This window comes from Scomber scombrus, chromosome 14, assembly GCF_963691925.1.
Source record: "Scomber scombrus chromosome 14, fScoSco1.1, whole genome shotgun sequence".
NCBI classification, from domain to species: Eukaryota; Metazoa; Chordata; class Actinopteri; order Scombriformes; family Scombridae; genus Scomber; species Scomber scombrus.
Window position 1 is genome coordinate 14,352,899 of NC_084983.1, and position 23,096 is coordinate 14,375,994.

The following is a 23,096-nucleotide window of genomic DNA, read 5'->3' on the forward strand; positions in this document are numbered from 1 at the left end:
TCTTGAAATGTTATGGTTGACATTCAATAATGCAATGGGAATTCAATCATACACAAAATGCCATCTGCAAGCATTTATTACCAAAGATATTTTTTTTAAAAAGGGGGATTTATGTTTGTTTAAACCCTAAATTTCATATCCAGATAAGGCTGGTGTAAACAATGTGCCCTACCTGTACTGTCCTCATAGACCACCGTAAGCTTCCTCCATTTGAAGAAGGTGACTACGTCCAGGATAGCCCGAGCAATGGCGGTGTACTCGGGAAACAGGTTGATGAAGAAGGTGTCTTTGTTGTCCACTGACGGGTGTTTCCAGCGGGTCTGTATGTGAGGGACTTCCAGAGCATTGCAGATGGACTGAACAGCACTGACTGAGGAGCTGTGAGAGGGGCCGAACACAGCAACCACCCCGAGTGCTAGCTGGTCACATACTGTAAAAGTAGTAAAAAATGACACAAAGTCATCAGGTTTTTGATTTCAGGTTTGGGTGAGTTTTAAACAGATTAGAGATTATTCATAAATTCAATTTCCCATTGAAGACTAGGTTCACGTCCTATGGAAATAAGTCAAGTAGTTATTTTCTGGATAACTCTGTAATTATTTACTAAAAGTATGGTTTTTAAAGGGACTTGCCAAACTTTTAAAGGAACTTTTGGTTTGTGAGAACTGAACTATTTTCCTTGTTACCCAAAGTGAGATACACTTCAATTTATCAATCTTAATATTATCAGCAGCTCCTCTCAACCGCAGGAAAAATACAACTTTTTCTAAATGTTAGTTATAAATATTTTATCTTTAACATTCTTTTGTTCTTTGCTGACAAAATTATGGGGAAAATTCGTAAAATCAGTCCCCTTAAACCAAAGTGTCCCTTAAACTTAGAGCCCAGAGTTCTTATTCTCTTGTGATTCTGGATTTGCTAACTATTTTACAAGTATTGATACCACAGAGCACTTGTAATCCATAACAGACACCTGAGTGATTTTGGTGATTATGTTTTCATCACTTGCAGTAATAACTGCTAATCTGGAAAGCTTGGCATGCTGTAGCTACATCTTGTAATCACTTCCTACCTCTCCTGGAAGCCTCAAAGCCATCAAAGAGGTTGATCCTCTGAATGTCGTAGGTGAGCGTTGTGTTGGGCATCAGGGTCTTGTTGCGGTTTATGTTATTTACAGCAAACTTAAAAGCCAGCTCATCCATACTCACTAGCTCACTTTCCCGTGTCTCAAAAATACCACCTGCACATGGAGATGGAGGTAGAGAGACAAAAAAAGAACACAATTTGAAGTAATATATATATCTGTTACTATCAATGTGCACAAACACGAACAGCAGCAGCCTTGGTGAAAACAGATCTTAATTTTATGTATGCTCTGCTCCTGTGTGGGTTGAGAAATTCTGCCACATTTGATTAAAATAAAGCCTTTTAAACCCACAAAAACACAAACTTCACCAAGTGTTACAGTCAGTCTGAAAACAAGGCTTTCACAGGTCACTAATGGTATCCAATTTACTGAGCGCTTCCAAAACATCCTGCAGCAGCATGCGTGAATTTGTTTAGTCGACAGATGGCTGTATTTTAAATTGAACATGTACCAAACCCTCTCATTTAGAGCTCTAAATTCTGACGATTACTAAACTGGATATGGAAGGACAGACAAATGAGTGGGACATAAAATTATGCTGCTTTGGTAGATAAATGTAAATGGGTCAATGACGTATAAGGATTTGGAACAACTCAATTGTAGAATAAAAAAAAACAAGCATATCTAATGCAGTAGTTCAAACATTCAGAATGTTGTGTACCTGAAGATCCATATTATACATTTGAAATTAAGTGATTTTAGTGGGTTTTTTCAAGAATAATTGGCACTGGCCTTTAAAAAAGTCATGTGGTGCGACCATGATTCATCTTGAAATAAATTAATATACTTAACACGCTTCACATCTTTCTTTACAAGTTTTCAGTAATATAAAGTGTTTGGAAACAAAGTATTTGCATTTTTTAAACATTTTTTGTAAATGATGATCTTTTATTTATATAAGATATTTCAAGATGAATTATGGTCGCACCACATGACTTTTTTTTTCAGGCCAGTGCCAATTAATCTTGAAAAACCCCCACTAAAATCACTTTCAAATTGTAATATGAATTTTCAGGTACACAACATTCTGAATGTTTGAACGACTGCATTAGATATGCTTGTTTTTATTATTTAAAATTGAGTTGTTGAAAATCCTTATACGTCATTGACCCAAATATACAAACCCACGTAAATGAAAAGAGAGAGCAATGATTTATATTAAAAAGAAAATGGACACAGAAATAAAGAACATTTTGAGAATCTTGTCTGCAACTGAAACCAAACAGATTATCGTAATGAATTTGCTTTTATCTCATCAAGTATGGGAAATGGCCAATAGAATAGCAGACTTCATGGCCTCAGTGAACTGTTGAAGTGACCTGTTTAGTTGAAGTTCATGCTGTGGATGTTATTTCTTTAATATGATAGATACCACTTCATAAAGGATTATATAACTTACAATTTATAGTTCAGTTATGAGCCATTAATAATAAAATGACTTGCCAGGTTGTAAATCCCTTTGGCTGGTACAGACAGAATTTTTTTAAAATAAAAATTAAAGGAAAAACCAACATAAAGTGTTTTAATAAGGTGTTGGGCCTGCACATGCTACCAGAACAGCTTAAATTCACTTTCGCATTGTTTCTACAGTCTCTGAACTCTTCTGGTGGGATGAACACCATTCTTCCAAAAGATGCTGCCTCATTTGGTGTTTTGATGGTGGTGATAGTTTAGCACTGTCTAACATGTCGGTCCAAAATCTCCCACATGTGTTCAATTGAGTTGAGATCTGGTGTCTAACATATGATTCACATCATTTTCATACTTATTAAACCATTCAGTGACCGCTCATGCCCTATGGATGGGGGTATTGTCATCCTGGAAGAGACCACACCCATCAGGATAGAAATGTGCCATCATAGGATAAAGGGGATCATTCAGAACAACTTTGTACTGATTTGCAGTGACCCTTCCCTCTAATTGGACAAGTGGGCCCAAACCATGCCAGCAAGATGCCACCAGATCCCCTCACTGTAGAGGGACAAACATTCAGACCTGTACCAGTTTTTCCCTTAATTTGTCTGTATTCCTACTCTATTTAATGCTGTTACAAATGTTGGTATTCATCGATAAATGTTGATGGGTTTCTCACTGCCATCATATCATATCTGCAGTTAATATCAATACAGGATTTTATTTATCCAGACTGTAGTTTTGTGGTAAGATGATAACACAAGGATTTTGGTTCAGACTGTCCACAGCCTTTTTCAAGAAGGCCAGAAGTCAAACAGTCAAGTCATGTTTTATTTATTAGCCCAATATCACAAATCTCACATTTTTCTGGGGGGGCCTTTTATAAATTTGAATCTCATACAGTGTCTGATATGTAAAAACGTAAGTAAAACCAACAAATGATAATTTAAAATCAAACCAAACTGTAACCATTATATAAACAGAGATAAGTCTTAAGTGTCTAAAAATAATTCTCAGCACGCATGTCCAATTTCATGGTGAGGAGATATTTTAAAAAGGTGTGGACAACAACAGATCCCAGAACTGAAGTCTTGAATACTGTTTTATATCACTGAGGATGTGTTCAGGTTCATCAGAAGAAGTATTTAATAACTATCTATTCTGGTGAAACCAGTGACAACCAGGAATAGACTGGCTGACGACCGGGAATAGGCTGGTGACGACTGGAGAGACAGTTGGCAGCTTGGAAAGACAGCACCCGGGGCGGGGAGGGTCGGCAGCCCAAACCACTTCCTCTGAGAGGAGGAAACCCATCAGCAAGCTACAGATCGACTTATGGAAACATACCCCCAGGGGAGCCTGAGAGGGGGGGAGGATTAGAACCCCAATCTGACGGACCAAATGGTAACGACTAATGGCAACGGAGAAATGACGACGACCACGACATGCAGATGCGGGAAAATCTGTAAAAACAGCCGAGGCCTCAAGATTCACCAGGCCAGGAAGAAGTATTTGGAGGGAGATGACGTGCCACAGCATGCAGATTCTATATCTGGTGAGACTTGGGAGGAGCCAGGCCAGGAAGCACCCCATATAGCCCAGAGCCTCCGTGTGGCACAACCAGTCTTCCCAAGTCTCTGCCTGGGGAAGGTTCGAATCAAGTGGCCACAGGCCTGTAAGACGACAGTTTGGAAGCAGTTTGACGAGGAAGCATCTGGAAAAGGAGATGTAGACCGAAGGCTGCAGGCAATGACGACCATCATCATCAGTCTTGCCCAGGAGAGGTTCCGTGCAGAGGAGAATGCTGGTTCGGTGCTTGGGAATGTTCCCAACACAAGGAGCAAGGAACAAGGAGCGCAAAGGGAAGAAGAAGCGGAGGCAGATTCAGGAGGAGGTGAGGGCGGCAGTGGAGAAAGGAAGATCAAGCAGAGAGGCTGGGTTGAGGCAATAGGGGGCCTGGACAAGGTGGAACAAGCCATGGATCGGAAAGTCACGTGGACGGACCTCTGGCAGGCTGAGCAACACTGCATCACCTGGGGTAAGGTGGACACCCGAACTGCACACTATGCTCGGTAAAGGGAACGTTGGAGCACATTCTGAGCTCCTGCCCAGCAGCACTCGGCCAGGGCCGTTACACCTGGCGCCATAACCAGGTGCTGAAGCTGCCATCAGCAAGGGGATCAGCAGCTGCAGCCGAGTACGCAACACCACTAGCGTAATCGCCTTTGTTAAGGCAGGGGAGCAACCCAGGGCAGGTCACAAGAAGGCGGCTGCAGGGATTCTGGCAACAGCCCAGGACTGGCAGCTCTCAGTGAACCTGGAGAAACAGCTGAGATTCCCACAGAACATCGTCAGCACCACCCTGAGGCCAGACATCCTTCTGGTCTCTAACAGCACTAAGAAAGTCATCATCATGGAGCTTACAGTGCCATGGGAGGATCGCCTGGGGGAGGCTCATGAAAGGAAGAGGACCAAATATGAACATCTGGTGATAAACTGTCGAGAGCAGGGCTGGAAGGCAAGGTGTATGCCCATCGAAGTAGGCTGCAGAAGATTTGTGGGTCACTCAGTCCACAGAGCCCTTGTGTGCTGGGCGTCACAGGAGGAGCGAGGAGCAGAGCTATCAAGAACATCACCGAAGCCGCTGAGAAAGCCTCGAGATGGCTCTGGATCCGGAGAGAAGGTCCATGGCGACAAGCAAATGCCATATGATGATGAGAGACCTGAAACACCCAATGACCCTAGGTTACATCACTGAGTATGTGTTCAGGTGCATCAGAAGATGTGTTTAATAACTACAAACACACAGTGAACAACTCATTCTCAAAACTAACAAAATGTTTATGTGAAAGTAATTTTGTACACAGAAAGTATTTTCATTATTTTACAATGTTTTAACAATGAAGCTATTTGATTTGAATTGCAAATTTCAAAATAAATAAATGATTAAAAGCCTCAGAGTGTTCTTAATGTTCTTATTAATGGATGGTAATTCATCTCTAAGATTTCTAAAACATTAATAAATTATTTTTCAAAGTTACTACAAAGAACTTTCATTTTGAGTTGATTTTAGTGGCCCCTGTGCACAAAAGCTGTAGTGTTTTCCCAAAATGAAGACTGCATTTCCCAAAAGCATCACCACCTTGCGTCATAGAGATCTTGGCTAGTATGTGCATTTGTGCACTGCAATGATGTAATGTATCTGTGTGTGGCTATTTAAGACTAAAATTGTAATGTGAAGATGGTGAAGTAAACGTTGTTTTAGTTCCATTCATATACAGTACTGAGGTTACATAAGGCTGCATTCACCCAAAATCTGGGGTGAGGTGTTTAGTTGTCTTTTGGAACCTAACTGCTGTGAAACAATTAGACAATAATGTTTTATTTCTCAGATTCACTCAGATTCTCACAATACTGCGGCTTGCTCTCTTTAATTTCTAGCTTGCTGGTCCACTGCCGCTCTCTCTCTCTTTTGCTCAGCTCTCAGCTCACTTGCTTTCTCTCTCTCTTTTTCTCTTGTCTTTTTCTTAAAACAAGTCTGGAAGCAAGCATAATGTTATCAAAAGAAGAGACATGCCCTCCCCTTTTCCTAGTAACGTCTTTGTACTCCGTCATGCTACAGTGCTACATGTAATGTAAATGTAGGCTCTTCCATTTTATATGCCACATATTGTTTCATCTGGTTTCCAACTGTTATTCCAAAAGACATGTGGAATAAGTATATAGAAATAGCGAATCTACTCGCTGGTGGTCTTGTTTGCTTATGTAAGTCATATACAGGCTTCAGAAGCATCACAAAACTGTTTCATAACTTGTTTCTTTTAGTAGCTTTAACAATGTTAGAAAGTGTTACCATGATATAACTAAGGTTGAACTTATTACAGCAAGAAAAACTTAAGCCTTTATCCCATTCACTAAAAGCAGAAATTAACAGGACACACAAACGGTCACCATTTAGCTGACCATGGTCTACAACATGCATGCATTTGGTTGCTGTACAAAGCAGCACAACAGGCTGCACAATCTAAAATCATACCAAATGTTCTCTGCAGTCTAACTTAATGAGGGTCATTTCAGATAGTTCTTTTTATGCAAACCAAATCTCCCAATCATAAACAAAGTCATAAATACATTATGTCCGCAATAAAAGATAATGTTTGTAGTATATTTTATGAGCAGAGAATTAATTTGTAATTCCAACAGAAGCATACAAATGAAGATGAATATTGAGTGCTCCAAGGTGAACAATCATGATTTTTCTCCAAGGCATAAAGTATATTCTAAACACTTGGTTTCTTGAAGTGGGGAGAAAGTCGTACAGATTAAAAGGTAGCTGCTCTTTCACTGAGCTTGCTCTCACTTTTACAGCAGAAGGACCCAAGGCCATACACTATACTTGCTGCATGGACCAACTGTCAGCAGAAACAATGCTGTTCAGGCAGTCTTGTGAAATTGCCCTAAAACTCAACATCCTGTCATCAAGATGCAGAAGATGTGAAGTGGGGACTCAAACTCAAGATGAAATGGAATTAGAATAATTGCCCCCACAGTGTAAAAGGACAAAAAATAAAAAAGGCTGTTATGGAGATTCAGAACAGGCTTTTGAAAGACGAGTCAAGTCACATCAGACAAGACAGAGAGAGACAAAAAAAACTGATAATTGGACAATTGTTAGTCTTTTAAGTTACATTTTCAGGGTAGTTTCTTTAGCATGAAATATATTTCTTTCTTCTCCCTAGCTGATACTGCAAATGTTAGACTGAATCTAATTTTCAACCATGGTGTGCTGTTTATTTCTGGTAGAAATGCCTCCTGTCTTTCTCCTGCTGATATATTACAGTGAACAAATGATAGCTTTTACAGCTAAAATGCTAGAGCATAAATCCTGGAAGCTTTTTCTTACAAGCACTACAGCAGTTGATTACTGCTGCGCTCATTTACTCAGGTTCTCGCCCTGATGTGACTGTTTAAATTAAAAATGATTTTTTAAATCATATAAACCTGCAGTGCTTTTTCAGCACACCAGGAGTTGTTAAATAAACTGTACTGCTATAATGCACATGATTAGACATTTAATCCACTTGTGTCATCAGTCAAAAGGCTGTTATGGCTCATAATATACGTAGCTTCCCATATAGCGTATATTATTGTAAAATAGCTATGCATTTACAGAGTGTGCCAAGAACAGAATGAAGTCCAAGCTAGGTTAAATGGGTATGTATCATCATACATTTGGATAAATGTAGGACGGAGTATTAGACTCTGACACATGCAAACAATAACATTGTTCTCATTCAGCATAACACAAAGAAAATATGAAAGTTTTTTTCTCTAAAAAACTTTATGTCTTTAGAAGCCAAACATCAAAGGAATGGTTTGACTTTGTTAACTTTCTTACCAGGAATTAGATGAGAAGATTGATATCACTCTTGTACTTAACAGCGGTATCAATCTTCTCATTTCACTCTCAGCAAGAAAGAACATCGTGGACACAATGTAAATTATTCCCAAGCTGATTTTAGATCTGGCTGTGTAAATTGATAATCATGATAAATGGTTGGTGATACATGTCACTCCCTCAGATTTCATGAAATGACCTACAGTACAGTATCTTTGTTGTTTATGAAACTTAAAATTCATGAGTTTTGCTTTTCTGTGCATGCTTAAGTGTACCTCAGAAAAATGTATATATTTACGAACACCTATGATGCTTGTGTATTCAGTCAACGTACATACATACATACTTTAGTGTACACCCACATTCACAGACACAAATAAGACACACACACACACACACACACACACACACACACACACACACACACACACACACACACACACACACACACACATTCATACACAAGCACTCACAAGTTGTCTTGGTCACAAAATAAATAAAGCTGATTAAGTAATTATAATCAAGAGCAATTAGGCCATTGACATAAAAATACAATGTCCTCTGCAATTACTGTGATTAGCAGGACAGGAATGTCAAGAGAGTGGTGCTGTAAAATTGTGGATATGTGGTACAATACACTGGATGAATGAAAGGTTTACATGCCTGCTTCGGTGGGAGGATAACAAACAAAAAGCTGAAGAACGAATCTGCGCCTTGTGTCGACCTGGCATGCAGATCTGATCAGTCTCCTCAACATCTCAACAGGGAACTAAAGTGTGTGTGTGTGTGTGTGTGTGTGTGTGTGTGTGTGTGTGTGTGTGTGTGTGTGTGTGTGTGTGTGTGTGTGTGTGTGTGTGTGTGCGCGTGCAGAGAATCTCATTGCATCCATCTCTTACAACTCTATTTATTAGAAATAATTATGATTTATATTAGTCATGCATGCTTTCTTGCGGACCAGCTTGAACTTTGCTGTTATGACAGTGGCTGTTATAAAATATGTAGTTTTTTTCTTTTTTAAAACAAGGTGGTTTTTCCTTCCAAATGGATTAATGTACCTCACAGCACTAAAAGCATTCATTCAGTTCCCAAATAATGAGTAATAATGTGCCTCAGGAACACACATCCATCTGGCCTACTAGAAAACATAAATGGGTGTTAAAAGTTTCATAAGACCCATGGGACTAAATAAAATGCCTTTTAACATGCATGTGGTGTTTGCACAGTTACATGTTATCTGCATAAAATATAAGCACACTTAAGATACACTGAGGCTGCCATGCTTGACTTCTGATTATTGCAGAGAAATTAAGGATGAGTCTAAATATAACTTTAAAGTGTTTTGCTTCAGTGGTGATTCATTGTGTTATTTAATATGTGTTATGGTATTTCTCATCCACAGTGTTAAAAAGAGATGGGGAAGCTGTGATACAGAAAGGAGAGTTGCATCCAAAGATGAATGCAGGAAGTCAAAGCTTTGCGTTATACCAGAAAATTGTGGGCTTCTCATTTTTAAACAAAAAGGTTTTGGATTTGCACACTACTTTGTAAAGACTACATATAACTACGTTATACAATCTTTAAAAAAGAAAGACATGCCACTTTTGTCATTATGGAATTTAACAGTAAAATTCAAATTCAGTGTAGTTCCTGCTAACATAATCTTCTAAAAATCATTTGGTGGAATCATCAACATTTGTTAATTTTTTAAAAGAAAGACCTGCCATTTTTGTGGCATTAAATGATTTACTCATAATATTACTTTTTAAAAGGGTTTTATACTAACACAACAGCAACCATGTAAAAAATACAATAATGTTGAATCATTACTGGCATAGGCCCTATTTATAACACCCTTGGGAATTATTTTTCCAAAATGAAATTTAAAAAAAAAAATGTCGATGTGTTCTTAAAGAGAGCACCTTGCAAAAAAGAAAAGAAATGCTGTGTTGACCTTATTCTTAAAATAAATATTGAATGAATCTAAAAACAGCCAATTACCGTATTTTACATTTTAATTATTGACAAACTTCTTCAAAATGTGAAATTTCATTGCACTTTGTAGCACAATCTGTCTACAAATTCTACAGTCTCAAAATATAAAGAGATCTTATAGAGAAGTGTCTTATGATGTCTCACATTTATTTTTCATCATTAACACTATCATATTACCACACAGTTCCAGGTAAAGTCAGATTTACTAATGATAAAGTGGCATTCAGGAAAACTAGTACAAAGAATTTTCTACTTTGAATAATTGTCCCAGCATGTTTCACACTTTCAGCAGGAGAAAATGCAACTACAATTTACAACAACAAAAAAAAATACTTTTTTCATCACATTTTTCTCTGTTTGACTCCCAAATGACAATCACCAAAAAGCATACTGTGGCTGAGTCATCTTTTATTTAGCCTTACATTTCCATGGAGGACCATTTACACATCAAACTGCCACTCAGTACCTCAAATAGAAGCTTGAAATATCACTGAGCTGGACGAGTAAGAGACTTCTTTTTTTTGACAGTGACAGTGACACTCCTGGATGTTAAGAATGCCTCTCTGACAGCAGGGACTGTCATGCACTTTGAGAGAGGTGATGTAGCTACAGGCAAGAGGAAAATGTATCTAGGAGACTAAAAAGGGTCTCAGGTGTCAAACAGCAAGACAGACATTTCACTGCTCACTCAACTCACCCCGTTGTTCTGGCTGATAAAACACACAGGAAACATTTTGTTCTCAAAAACGAACCACAGGAGTTGTACAAATGGGAAAATAAGGCAGAAATGTAATCAGTGACAGAGGAAAAAGGGAGAAAAGGAGAGACCCAGACAGACAAAGTCAAAAGAAAGAAGAGATGATGATATAATTTGCCTAAATTGACGCTTTTTGATACAATTACACCACCTTACTATCCAGGATCATGATCCTTGTGTTGCTCTGACACTAAAATAACAGCAACAAAGGGGATTTTTAGCTTTAAATTGCCATTTTCTGAGCTGTTTTTGTATCATGAAATTGGCATGTGCTACAGCTGCAATCACGCTGGCAAAAGACCACAGCTTCCTTTTAGGTTGGGTCTCTGACAGGTTCTAAATGTATTTGTTTTGTGCCCACAAATTAGACAGACAGGTGCCACTAAATCAGACAGAGGAAAAGGATGGAGAAAAGTTACTCAGTTTTACTTACCATCCTAAACTCGATCTACACATCACAACAAAACACAGGATCGATAGATATAAATGAATCCCAGTGTTATTCATGCAATTCCATGACAAACAACAACCTCTCCTTCCTCACGACCAAAAGTCCTGTGTTTCTGCCAGCAAGATTAATGACCATGCTACTGAGGCAGCCAATTCCACAGTATATCTTGTATATCTTCAACAGAAGTGAGGTCATCTTTCCAAAACTCTGGCAATTTGGCTGAGGAGAGATTCATTTGTTTCCCTAATGGCCAGTTGTTAGAGAGAAGGGAGCTAATGAATAAAATTAAGAAGGTACCTTTTTTCTTTTTCTTTAAAAAAAAAAAAAATCTAGGTTACAGCTCCAATTTAACTTAAGCAACTTCATTTAACAACGGGAATGCCACAGGGCTTCGTCTCCCCCCCCCCCCCCCCCCCCCCCCAGTCACCATCAACGGCACAATAGTAGGGAGTGGCTCAACCAGTATAGTCCGCATGGCGCTGGGGAGGGTGGTGCGCATGGCCCAGTACATCACCAGGTGTGGACTGCCCAGCCTGTACTGTACACTCCACCCTCCCCTCCCTGCTGCCCACAGCTAGGAGGTACAGGCCATAAGACTACTAAATAAATAACACACACACACACACACACACACACACACACACACACACACACACACACACACACACACACACACAGTGCCTATGTATGTAAATCTTTTGGAGTTGTGTGAATTTCTGCACTAGTGTTGTTCAAGGGGTCTGAGCCGAAGCATCAAAGCTGAACTTATTGGTCTTGAATGGTTCTGAATATTAATGTGTGACCCAGAGCTAAACTCCAGATCAGAAAAGCTTGTGGACTTCAGCAATAAAATGAAAAAATGCTGCCACTTCTGAAAGAAGATCTAACACATGGCTCACACTTAGATGTTATCATACAAAATATAGCCTATAGATAGATAATCTTATATTTTGGATGGCGAAAAGTATTTATTTAAAAAAAAAAAAAAAGGATGTTAGATCATCTCAGAGAAATCAATAGCCTACTAAAATTGAGGTAAGAATAACCAAACAATGTCACTTTAAAACGTCTTGCTCATCTTGTACATATCCTGGTCCCATTTAAGGGGACCTTTATGTAAAATGTTTAAGTTATGTGTTTATCCTAAAGAGCAAATGTCAGCCATGTATTGTTGTGTTAATACACAACAATAACACTATCAACACCTTTCAAATCAGTTATAAAAAAGCAATTAGAGAAAAAAAATTGGGTTGACAGTTTGTGAGCCACTTGAATGGTGTACCATCTACCAATGCAACCTTCTTTGTCCTTTTTGCAAGCTCCTTGAAGTCCGCCTCTACTCAGAAATGTGTTTTGCTTATTGTCATTTCACTTCAATGTTTGACCTTCACTGTGCAGAGCGATGTACACACAGTTTGACATTAGTAGGCTGTTTTTATCTGCTGCAGAGACAAGTTTCTCTGTGCTTACCTTAAACCTGAATTTAAGATGCGTATACATACTATTTTGTGACATCACAGGTTTGGGAGTCAACTGTGCAATTTACACATGTGGATACTTAAAGCCTCCAGTGCATTCTTCATACACTGATAATGGACATTTTAGTGAGGTAGAAGACATCTCCAGCAGGTAAACTTTTGAAATGAAATAGGGGAAGAGAGTAGATGTAATTTTAAGAACCAAATAGATAACTTCAGAGCTTTTCTGTGGAAAAACACATATATAATACAAATTATTTGTCAAAACAGTGTTCTTTGATTAATTTGTCTTGAAATGTATTAAAACAAACTAAAAATGAGAATATAAGCTTGTCAATGGATATACCCAACAAAGGGATCCTATATTGCATCACTATGGCTTAATGATTGATGACTGATTGCAAACAGTGCATCCTGATGGCCTTTTTTTGTATAGGGTCATATGGTAAGGACACATCTAAAAATTTGAAAATATTACCTGAAAATGCCAAAACAAGTGTAATATAAGATTGTGTGCATTTAGAAATATATCTATGTAGTATAGATAGATAGGATGGTGCATTACCTGATGCAGGACCAACACTGTAGTACGTGTCTGCCATAGATTTATAGCTCTTAAAGTACAGACAGATGGCAGTGACACCAATTCTCAATGTATTCAGTCAATTAGATCCACATATTATACTGTTCGACTCCAGTCTGATTCAGCTCGAAAGTGAGACTCGTGTATAATGAACACAGCCCACAGCACTCCTGTCTAATCAAGTCTAGGTGAAGTCGCTTAACTCCACACGGGCTGTGACGGTAGGAAGGAGGATGATTGCATCGCCCTCTCACTGCCTACATTACATCTATCTCAGTGATGGATAGGTATCAGCGTCAGTGAAGATCAGCTGTTGAGGGGCATATTTTGAATGAAAATGCCCCGACGTCAGTCTCTTGTGGCCGGAGGAGTATGGAGTATGGAGTATGGGGATCAATAATCAATTACTTTCAATTGCTTGTGTGTCTGGGTGTGTGGCGCAATAAACATGAGTAGTAAATGCTAAATGGACTGCAGTTATAGCTTTTTTCTTCCTTAACTGACTAAGCGTTTTACAATTTCATTCACACACACACACACACACACACACACACACACACACACACACACACACACACACACACACACACACACACACACACTCACACACACACACACACACACACACACGCACGCACTCACGCGCACACACACACACACAACCTACCGATGGCAGCACAACTTGCATGCACGGGGCTGGGCTGACCATCGGGAGCAACTTGGGGTTCAGAGTCTTGCTCAAGGACACTTCGGCACATGGACAGGTACTGCAGACACCGAGGCTTAGAGGACGACCCACTCTATCTCCTGAGCCACAGCTGCCGCCAAATCCCCTTTTGTCAGATTAAGATTTAAATGATTTTATATAGTCAATGATTCATGAAGACTGATCTTCAAACAAATCCTGTGATGGCAAAGTATGCTGAAGGTTCACAGGGTGATTTTCTGTCAGAAATACAGCATTCTTTGGAGATTTGTAATCTGCCAAACAAACTTTCCCTTTGGCAGTAGCATTTCTGAATAAAAAATAAAAAATACTGATAACCAACACGATTTTGTCTGTTCAAGATAATGAATGAATGAAGTATTCAATATCAGCTCAGAGGTTTTATATGTGATTTAATATACATTTTGACAGTTTTACTGACCTTTGCTTTCTACCATGTTGATGTTGACTGATTTAAGGGCTGATGGGTGGCAGGTGCAGACATATTTGCCATAGCTGTCTGCAACTGACATGTTGTCTCCTAAACTAAATTAACTGGCCAGGGAGTGCAGCTGTCAAAGCGAATTTTACCCTTTGAAACAGGTAATCTTTTTTTATATATACTGAAAAATACTTCACTGGCAGCATGACCTTTTAGAAAATAATAATAGTTATAATAGTAATCCCATAATCACTTTTTCTGGGACAAAATGCACAAAATACCACTGAGATATACCAAGGAAATTACATTAAAACATGTTTTATACCAATTGGATTATACCAAATGAAGTTACCACACACTTAGAGTAGAATTAAATTGTTTCAATATTTGTCTAATGTTACATACCTAAGATGCTCTCTTATCACTGTGTGAAAATAGGATAACTAAATAAGATACTCATGGTTTAGACCGGTCGGACACGCTGGGAAACGCCAACAACACCGTGCGTAAACAGCTGTTGCGCTTACCGATTCTGAGGACTTGTGGCGTGCTCAGACACAGCTGAGCCGCGAAAAGAAGATAGATGAAAAGTCTCTTTCTTTTCTCCATGTTGCTCCAGGCGAACTGTCCGCGAATACTGACACCATGACAGAGAGAAACAACCTCTATCCACGAGCTGAACTACCTAGTGGGGCCATTCCAGCGCGTGATCCAAGTTTTATTCCCAATGCGATCCTTTCCACTCTGCATCACTTCGTGGCATCAAAGAAATTGAATATGATCACCAACGGTCACATGAATCCAACTTTCCTGCACCACACGAATCCAGTCACATCTTTGGAACAAAACTGGCTGCAAAATATAAAAAACAGTCAGCCAGAATAAACGCGTCTACTCTTTACTCACTGGACTGTGCGCGCCTCCAAGGCTGCAAGAGCCAGAGGGAGTGAGCACAAGCATCTGTGTCAAGCCAGCCGGGATTCAATTTAATTGACTTCCGGTAACACTTCTCAAAATAAAAAGATACATAGCAAAATCAGACACTTTAGGGCATCAAAAGAAGCGTTTTGTTCGTTATTCTGATGTCCAACAATGTGTCATTCTTGTTTTAGGATGGGCTGCCTACATTTTCGCTACTACTCCAACAACAGTTTTTTGTAGCAAAAATGATGGTTTTCTACTCGGAAGTGCACTGAATCAAAAATATTTCTCCAAAATTAATGGGAAGCTGCTTTTTCTTTTAACTTGAAAGAGCAGCTTTTCCACTGACAGTAACCGTGGTCTAATTCTGGTTTATCTCTGGCTAGTTTGTCTCCGTTTGATTTGGATTAAGGAGCAGATGGATTGGCAGCGGTTCTCCCCACCGGTCCTGATGAGAGGAGAATAATCTTCAGGTTACAAGGCAGATGCCAGATTATCTCTCAATGCAGGCAAGCAAGGTCTTTATCAGACCAGGTCGCTGGATGCTTTTCCTTCCGTCTCAGGACTCTTGGAGATTGTTAAATACATTTCAAATTATGTGAATAAAGTCATGATTAACACCCATCCCCACCACAAAATTATTTTGACATGGAGCCCTGACTGACCACTATTCCCATTATTCTTTCCATGTTTTGTTATGATGTTGTTGTTTTTTATGTTAAATGATGTGGAATCACATCCATCACTCTGGATTGAAAACTGTATGTTGGGCTCATGGGTTTTGATTTTATGTTACATTTGAACAATTTAAAGGTTTCCAGTGTTGGCCATCTCACAGTTTTCAAGCAATATCAGCATTGCGTCAGAAGTGACATTTTGTGTATCATATTGTTTGTAAACTCTATCATTGCCAAGTGATGTGAGAAAAGCTGCCAACTCAACCTGGACCTTTGACAAACAGCCTATTGACAAATTAATTAACTCACAAATAAAGGCCATACAGCCACTCCGGAATGAGTCCTTGGGCAGCACTCCTAACAATATACTCCCCTGAGTTGAATACTGAGCAGAACTATTGCTGTCTGTACATACATATTACGGAAGCCCTGAAGGGCAAGTGAGAGAAAAAAAATCTGGTGACCCATTTTATAAGTCTGATCTAAATTGTTTTCTCTCCTGTGTTTATGAAAAATTTATTTTGTAAGGTTAATCTTTTCTAAGTTCCTATATGTTCTTTTCATATTTGAAACAGATGAAAAAAAACTTTTGCCAGTAACATTTTTCTGACTTACTTCTTTTCACTTCACACAGGTGAAAAAATGTTTCCAGGTGAACTGGCCACATGAGGCTGCAGTGCAGTACTAATTCAATGTTCTAAATAGGACTAAAAGCATTCATGTTTTCTTCCAGGTGACAAAAGAAAGACAGAACACTAATGTTACATAACTGGCTATCATACAACATATGTCACCTAGAAAAAAACATGAATGCTTTTAGTCCTATTTAGAACTTGAAGTAGTGGTGCACCTCAGCATGTTAAAGCCGAAATGAGTATTACAATAAACACTTAGAAAAATGATCCTGACAAAAATTGTTTCATAAGCTGTTCATGAGCCATAAATACAAGAGAGAAAAAAACTTAAATAAGACTTAGAAAAAGGATCACCAAAAGTGTGTTTTCCTATTGATGTCTGCTAGTGCTGCAATTTCATATTGAATTAAGGAATGCAGTAAAAGATATAGAAGTACGTTACTTTATAGACACTGGAGATTAATTTTCTTCAAACAGTATAGTATCAGCTTATATATATATTTGTGCCTTCTTTTGTTTGAAACTTTTCTTTGAACACCTTACATGTCGTTTACTTTATATTAGACCACAGTTTTACTCAATTAAGTTCTAACTGCCTTTACCTTCAGAATAGTTGCTCAGTAATCCATTAAAATAGTATTTGATGCTTCATTTTATATTTTGTAACACCTTAAATTTCAGGACAATATACTGAATCTACAAAATTATCTGGCATCAATTAGCACGTATTTTGGATCGTTTGAATGTGATCTTCCAGTTACCTCTGTGAGGAGGTTATGAATGATAATGAAAGAACATCTGGTTATTAGCCTTTGTATAAATAAACTTTTAACATCAGAATGATAACAGAAAAAAAGAATAATAATTAGCACTTACACACAAAACTAAATGTAGAAATTTTATTTTAACATAAAAATGATAATACTCCACAGTTTTATGTACGAACACAGTTTTAAAAGTACAAAGGGAAGAGTCAAAGGGGTTCTCACAGTATTTCTCTCCAAGGACAAGTGATTGTACCTCACAGTCTAAACGTACTTACTGAGCATCACCCAGCAAGCTAAAATCTCAGAAACCAGCACTGTAATAAAAAGTCAATAATAAGAACATCCAAAGTGTATTTCCCTCCACTCTATTCACACTCTAAACCGATGTATCACACAGATTTCCCTCCTTGCAACTGGGTATTAAGTGCATATTCAATACATCTATTAAGGTGTGCATGAATGTTTTGATCTTAGCTTTGTTGTGATGACATATAGTGAAACAGCACAGCCTGGTGGATAACAGTAGAAATGCAGGAAGGGTGAAGTGGAAATAAATGCAGGGAGCGATTATCAAATGCCATGGATGAAAATTAATGTCTCAGCCAGTTTGATTTGTGGGTTGCAATGCTGTTTGACATGACAAAGGTCAAAAGATTGAGTCAATCGGAAGATGAAAGGGTAACTGCACTTCTCCTAGGACTTACAATACAGCCACAAACATGGCTCTGTCAAATACCTCCTTTCAAAACAACAAAGAAAATTCAAGTAAAACAGGATTGTTGTGGGAACTATTATGCTATTTATCAAGGACATGGAGCATGAAGTATGGCATTTGGGTCCAATATATTAATGACCTTGATTAAATCCATCAGTTACCAAAATAGCAATGCCATTTTATTTGAGCAACAGAATAAAAAGACTAGACATTCATGTGAAGGGCACAAATGTTGTCTCTCTTAGGCCTGTTTCTGGCACCAAACATACAAAAGGGTGGCTTGTAACACTGGGTAGCTGAATGTGGTGTAAACATTAAAAATTACAGTAAAAGGCAATAATTAAATAAAGAATAGCTAGACTATCAGTTGTCCAAACTATCTTTTAAAAAGATATAGGAGACAAGAGTGAGTTTCAAAACTTTTTTTATACAAGAGGTTAACGGCACTCCTGACTATACACCAATGTGCAGCCAATATTAAGTTAAAACAATTAAAGCACAGTAAAGCTAGTTGGATATCACCATCTTTTACACAGCAGTCATTAAGCCAAAAGCCCCTGAAGAGAAATTCACTAACACACAGCCCTTGAGTGTTAAAATACAAACAGTTTCCAAGTCAGAAAAATATAACACCCACATTCCTGTGTTGAAAAATAGACATTTTTGGCCAGAAGGTCACAGTTCAGTGATGGCGTCTCTTCAGTATAATGTGTGCATGGTACAGTAGCTGCCTAGAGTCTCTGTGTCTGTGCTTCTGTGTACTATATGCACCTACAGTATACACACACCTACTTGCTTGTTTATTTGCGTGTACATGCAGTGCTGTCCTGTTCATACGAAGTGTGTAATGTCTGGGCGTATGTTCAAAAAAGTATTTTTTTGAGGATCACTATAAGCAGCTCGGGACAAGGATCTCTAGGTCTCAACAGAAACCCCAGATAAAGCTCAATGCATTCTCTGGTGTTTTGAAGATTGTCAGAATAGGGGAGATGCAGGTGAGGTGGAAAGGAGAGGGTTGTGTAGAGATACAGGGAGGTTTAATACCTTCTATACACGTGTTCTCCTCCAAATTCTACATATTTAAAGCTTGAAACAGATCTCTTCCCTATTTTCTTGCACTACTGCTTTATGTAAAAAAAAGTGAAAGAAACCATCTCCTTTCTTCATTTCATATTCTGTTGTTCCCCATCAGAAGACGTCACTGTTGCACCCGTTAGTGAAGTCGTCCCGCCGCACCCAGATGACATCATGGTCCTTGTTTGCGGCCCCCTCCACGGCACACTGCTTCAAAGGGGCAAGCTTTAAAGTGGGGGTTGCACATCGTGACAGAGGGACGCCACAGGAGGTGAAGGAGTCTACTGAACCTGAATCGTCACTGCGCTTCATTCGATCAACTTCCTCCTGCTGCATAATGCCCTCACTTCCAGTTTCTACTCGTCCATTCAGATTGTGGCTCCTCGCCTCTCCACCATGCAGGTTGAGTCTGTCCATCTTCCCCTGCAGGTCAACAGATTCCGATGATGCAGCTCTGACAGATTTGCAGTACTCGTCGTCGTCACTCAAAATGTCCGTCTCTTTCACCTGCCCCACGTCAATGCCCTCACCCTGGTCTTCATAGCAGCCCAGGTCAAACTGCTCTTCCACCCAACGGTCTGTGTCCTCACCTTGAGGCTTATGGGATTGAAGAAGGGCATGCTGGGACAGCGGCGAATAGGAGGAAGGATAGGTAGAGTGGCGGGAGGGGGTGGAATCGTTGCTATTGTTGTTGTTGCCATGGAAAACTAGGTCTGTGTCGATGGTGAAGCGGTTCCTCACCAGCTTCCTGCGGGTCAGCGTTCGAGATGGAGCTGAAGCTAAACAGACACAAAAAGGTTAAAGACACCATATCTTGCAATGTCATGTTCAAATATGGTTATGGACATAGTAAGCCTGAGTTATTGGCATGACATGTAGGTCCTCAGTAAATTAAGATTCCTGTGAACTAGAGGATATATTTAAGCTTTGTCACCTGCTCTGTCCATGGTGGGCCGTGCCCCTTTGAGGGCACACAGGCGCTTCCCCCCAAATGGAACGTACTGCTGGTTGGGTGGCAGAGACTCAGTTTTAAGTAGCTGGCGGCGCTGCTTTTCCCTTAGGATGGAATGGACTGCTTTCAGGAAGTCCTTCTTACTATCTGGAGAACTTTAAATAGGACAAAAACACATGAACTTAAGAATAATATAAGTAGTTGAGAGAAGGGTTTTTGTAAGATGTCATATACCTTCACTTCACATGTTTTAAATGTATGTGGACAGTCCCTAAATAAAAAAACATACCTGCAGCACAACTGGAAGGTTTTTTCTGGTCTTCCCTCAGATTCGGACTTTGTGTGAACTATCTCACACACTGCTGTACCCTCGGAGTCTGTGAGGACGGAGAAGAAAGATGTGAACTACATGTATAAGCCTTCAGTTAATTTCAGTCATCAATTTCTTTCCCTTTAACAGCCCGCCATTAAGCAGACAAACGATCGCACTTTAAATTGCCAAACAGTGATTTAAGGTTCATCTAGGACAGAGATAGGATGTGATGAAGATTGCATGCAGACCTATTAATAGGCTTTTTATCTGTTTTGTTTACAGTGGTTATCATTTATTTTCTGTGGGAGCGAACAGCAGCAACACTGACAACAGAGCTTTTGAAGCTATTGTCGGATGTTATTGGGTCATCAGAAATATCCTCAGTATTTTGGGTGATAAGTTGTTTCACATGCAGTTGCCAAGACCTCAGCATAAAACAAATAGTTTTAGAAAGGGGTGAAAGTCTAGTGCAGGCCCTACTAAATACAAATTGCGAGTCTGGTATCTCCCTTCTGATGATCTGCAGTATTAACTTAGGTTAGTAACATACTTAAAAAAAACTCATATTCTCACAGAATGAGCTGTAAAACATTCATGTATGCATGTGCAAAAGTCCAAAATCCCTTCATAAGTTTCCCCACTGAACAGACTTTCATTACGGAGACATTAGGCTCACTGACAGTTCAGTTCTGATTTCTGTACTCCCTGGTGAGACAAATTAAAGTCTCCACATGGTGCCTCAAAGAGCTTTGTCTAAACATTTAAATTCTGGTCCAATACATATTTTAGGCTAGTGACCAAATATTCAAATGTTTTCTGATGTAATTTGATCACACAGGTCATCTGGTACAATTATGTTCCTGACTTTTCCTTGATAAAACTTTGAGTAGCTGGAGCCAAATGAAAAATGTATCAGTGAGATGCTGAGTACATTTAACATATACTTATTTAAAAAAAAAAAATGTGTTATGTGGTTGTTTACTTACTAGTCAAAAAAATAAGCCAACCACATTTATTCAAGACTTAAGTTGACTGCTCCCAGCAGCAATTCTGAGGACTGGCTTTTTCTGAGAGGACAAACCAGCCCTCAAAGTGCCTCTGATACCTGGAGGAATGGTGATGCGAGCTTGAAAATTACTTTAGTGTGTTACTGTCTTTAAATAGACCTACTTGCAAGGGCACGAACTTGCAGAGAATCAGTTGCGATCATGTGACGAAAACGGAAAGGATCCTTTTCATCACTCACAGACACACGGTGAGATCCGCCCTGAAAAAAAAAGATTTATTATCAAATAAGCACTGCAATACATCAGAATGACAGCAGAGAGCAGAAGAGTGCAGCACCTAGGTTGGTTTAACACAAAATCATCTATTGCATTGTACTCTACTAGGGGAAAAGGAAAATGTGTATATAAAGTCTCTTCAGACTACTCAATTACCAATAACTACCTTAACTCAATAATCTAGTCTATTGTCCCATGATGGAAGACATTAACCTTCATTATTTTGTAGTCTCAATGTGCCATTCAAAACTAAAAAGCCATTGAAAAAGTACTTTAGAGAAAGCCCAGAGCCCCAACCCGCAAAGTATATCCTTCAATAGAGTGTTGCAGACTGGAAAAAAACAGAAAATGGTTTAAAAAAACAAAACAAAAAACAGTACTTACAATTTTTTTCCTATGCTTGGAGCAGTCTTTGTACACAAATACAACTGCTGTTTTGAACACTATATGAGAGAAGGGGAGAAAAGAAGAGGGAAATGATAGAAACCATTAGGAGGGTCTGCATCATTCATCACATATATCAAAAAACATTTCATTACCAAATTTGTTATAGAGACAGTTTGATGCATTGTGTCAATGGATGCTTTTAGTTGCAGCTTTTGAGGAAAATATACTTAGAACTATTGACATACCACATACACAGCACAACACATGAAAACAGACCAAAGTCATGGCATTGCATGTACAAAGCAGCCACTTCCACTCACTATTGCCTTGCCAAGAAAAGCCCCGATCCCTGCTACTGTTGATCTAATATTAATTCCCAACAGTGTCTGAGCTGAGTAAAATTTTAAGAGAGAGGGCACTTCTCGGCCTGTGTGTGATTCCATTAATGTAAGGATCGCATGATGCACTTCACATGAAAAGTAAAAAATAGTGCAAAGATCCTTTATGTAATATGCCCGACTGAGTTTTCCTTTTACCAAGTCTATTTCTTCACCACCTGAAATAACACCTAGCAGCACACCATGCATGACAGTATCAAATGCCATGTCCCTGCAAGTGTTAGGATGAAGTGCAATAGTTTTTGATATACAGGTTAGTATTTCTCTAGAACATTCAAATATACAGTAGAGTTGTTCTTTTGTTTCTGACATCAATGTAACTAAACTGAATACAAATCATCAAATAGTATGATGATTTGTCTGTGTGTCTTTTCTTTCAGAGCATCACATCAATAGAACTCAGTACCACAGTCAATTAGAGAGTCCCCATCCTCCTATTCATGGTATGGTAAAATATGGTATATTGAGAACCAACAATGTCAACACTTAAGCTGTTTTTATCCACCTTTAACAGACGCTACTCCAAATGTACCTGTATCATCTGTATTGTATATGTACTGTGTGCTTTTTATCACCATGTAGTATGTTCTTAACCATTATATATGTT

General features: G+C 38.9%; 2 protein-coding genes across 2 annotated transcripts in view; both read right to left on the reverse strand.

The window, feature by feature from the left end:
- Positions 1-14,976, reverse strand: part of grik1a (glutamate receptor, ionotropic, kainate 1a) — a 37,339-nt gene extending 22,363 nt beyond the window's left edge. The window contains exons 1-3 of the mRNA XM_062432480.1: positions 14,895-14,976; positions 1,073-1,240; positions 173-430 (exon numbers count right to left, since the gene is read on the reverse strand). Of these exons, the coding sequence (XP_062288464.1) occupies positions 173-430; positions 1,073-1,240; positions 14,895-14,976 (508 nt within the window). The remainder of the gene's footprint in view (positions 1-172; positions 431-1,072; positions 1,241-14,894) is intronic.
- Positions 14,977-19,270: 4,294 nt separating this feature from the next.
- LOC133993925 (rho guanine nucleotide exchange factor TIAM1-like) overlaps positions 19,271-23,096 on the reverse strand; it is a 39,193-nt gene continuing 35,367 nt past the window's right edge. The window contains exons 24-28 of the mRNA XM_062433065.1: positions 22,089-22,147; positions 21,592-21,688; positions 20,398-20,485; positions 20,091-20,263; positions 19,271-19,935 (exon numbers count right to left, since the gene is read on the reverse strand). Coding sequence (XP_062289049.1) covers positions 19,271-19,935; positions 20,091-20,263; positions 20,398-20,485; positions 21,592-21,688; positions 22,089-22,147 — 1,082 coding nt within the window. The remainder of the gene's footprint in view (positions 19,936-20,090; positions 20,264-20,397; positions 20,486-21,591; positions 21,689-22,088; positions 22,148-23,096) is intronic.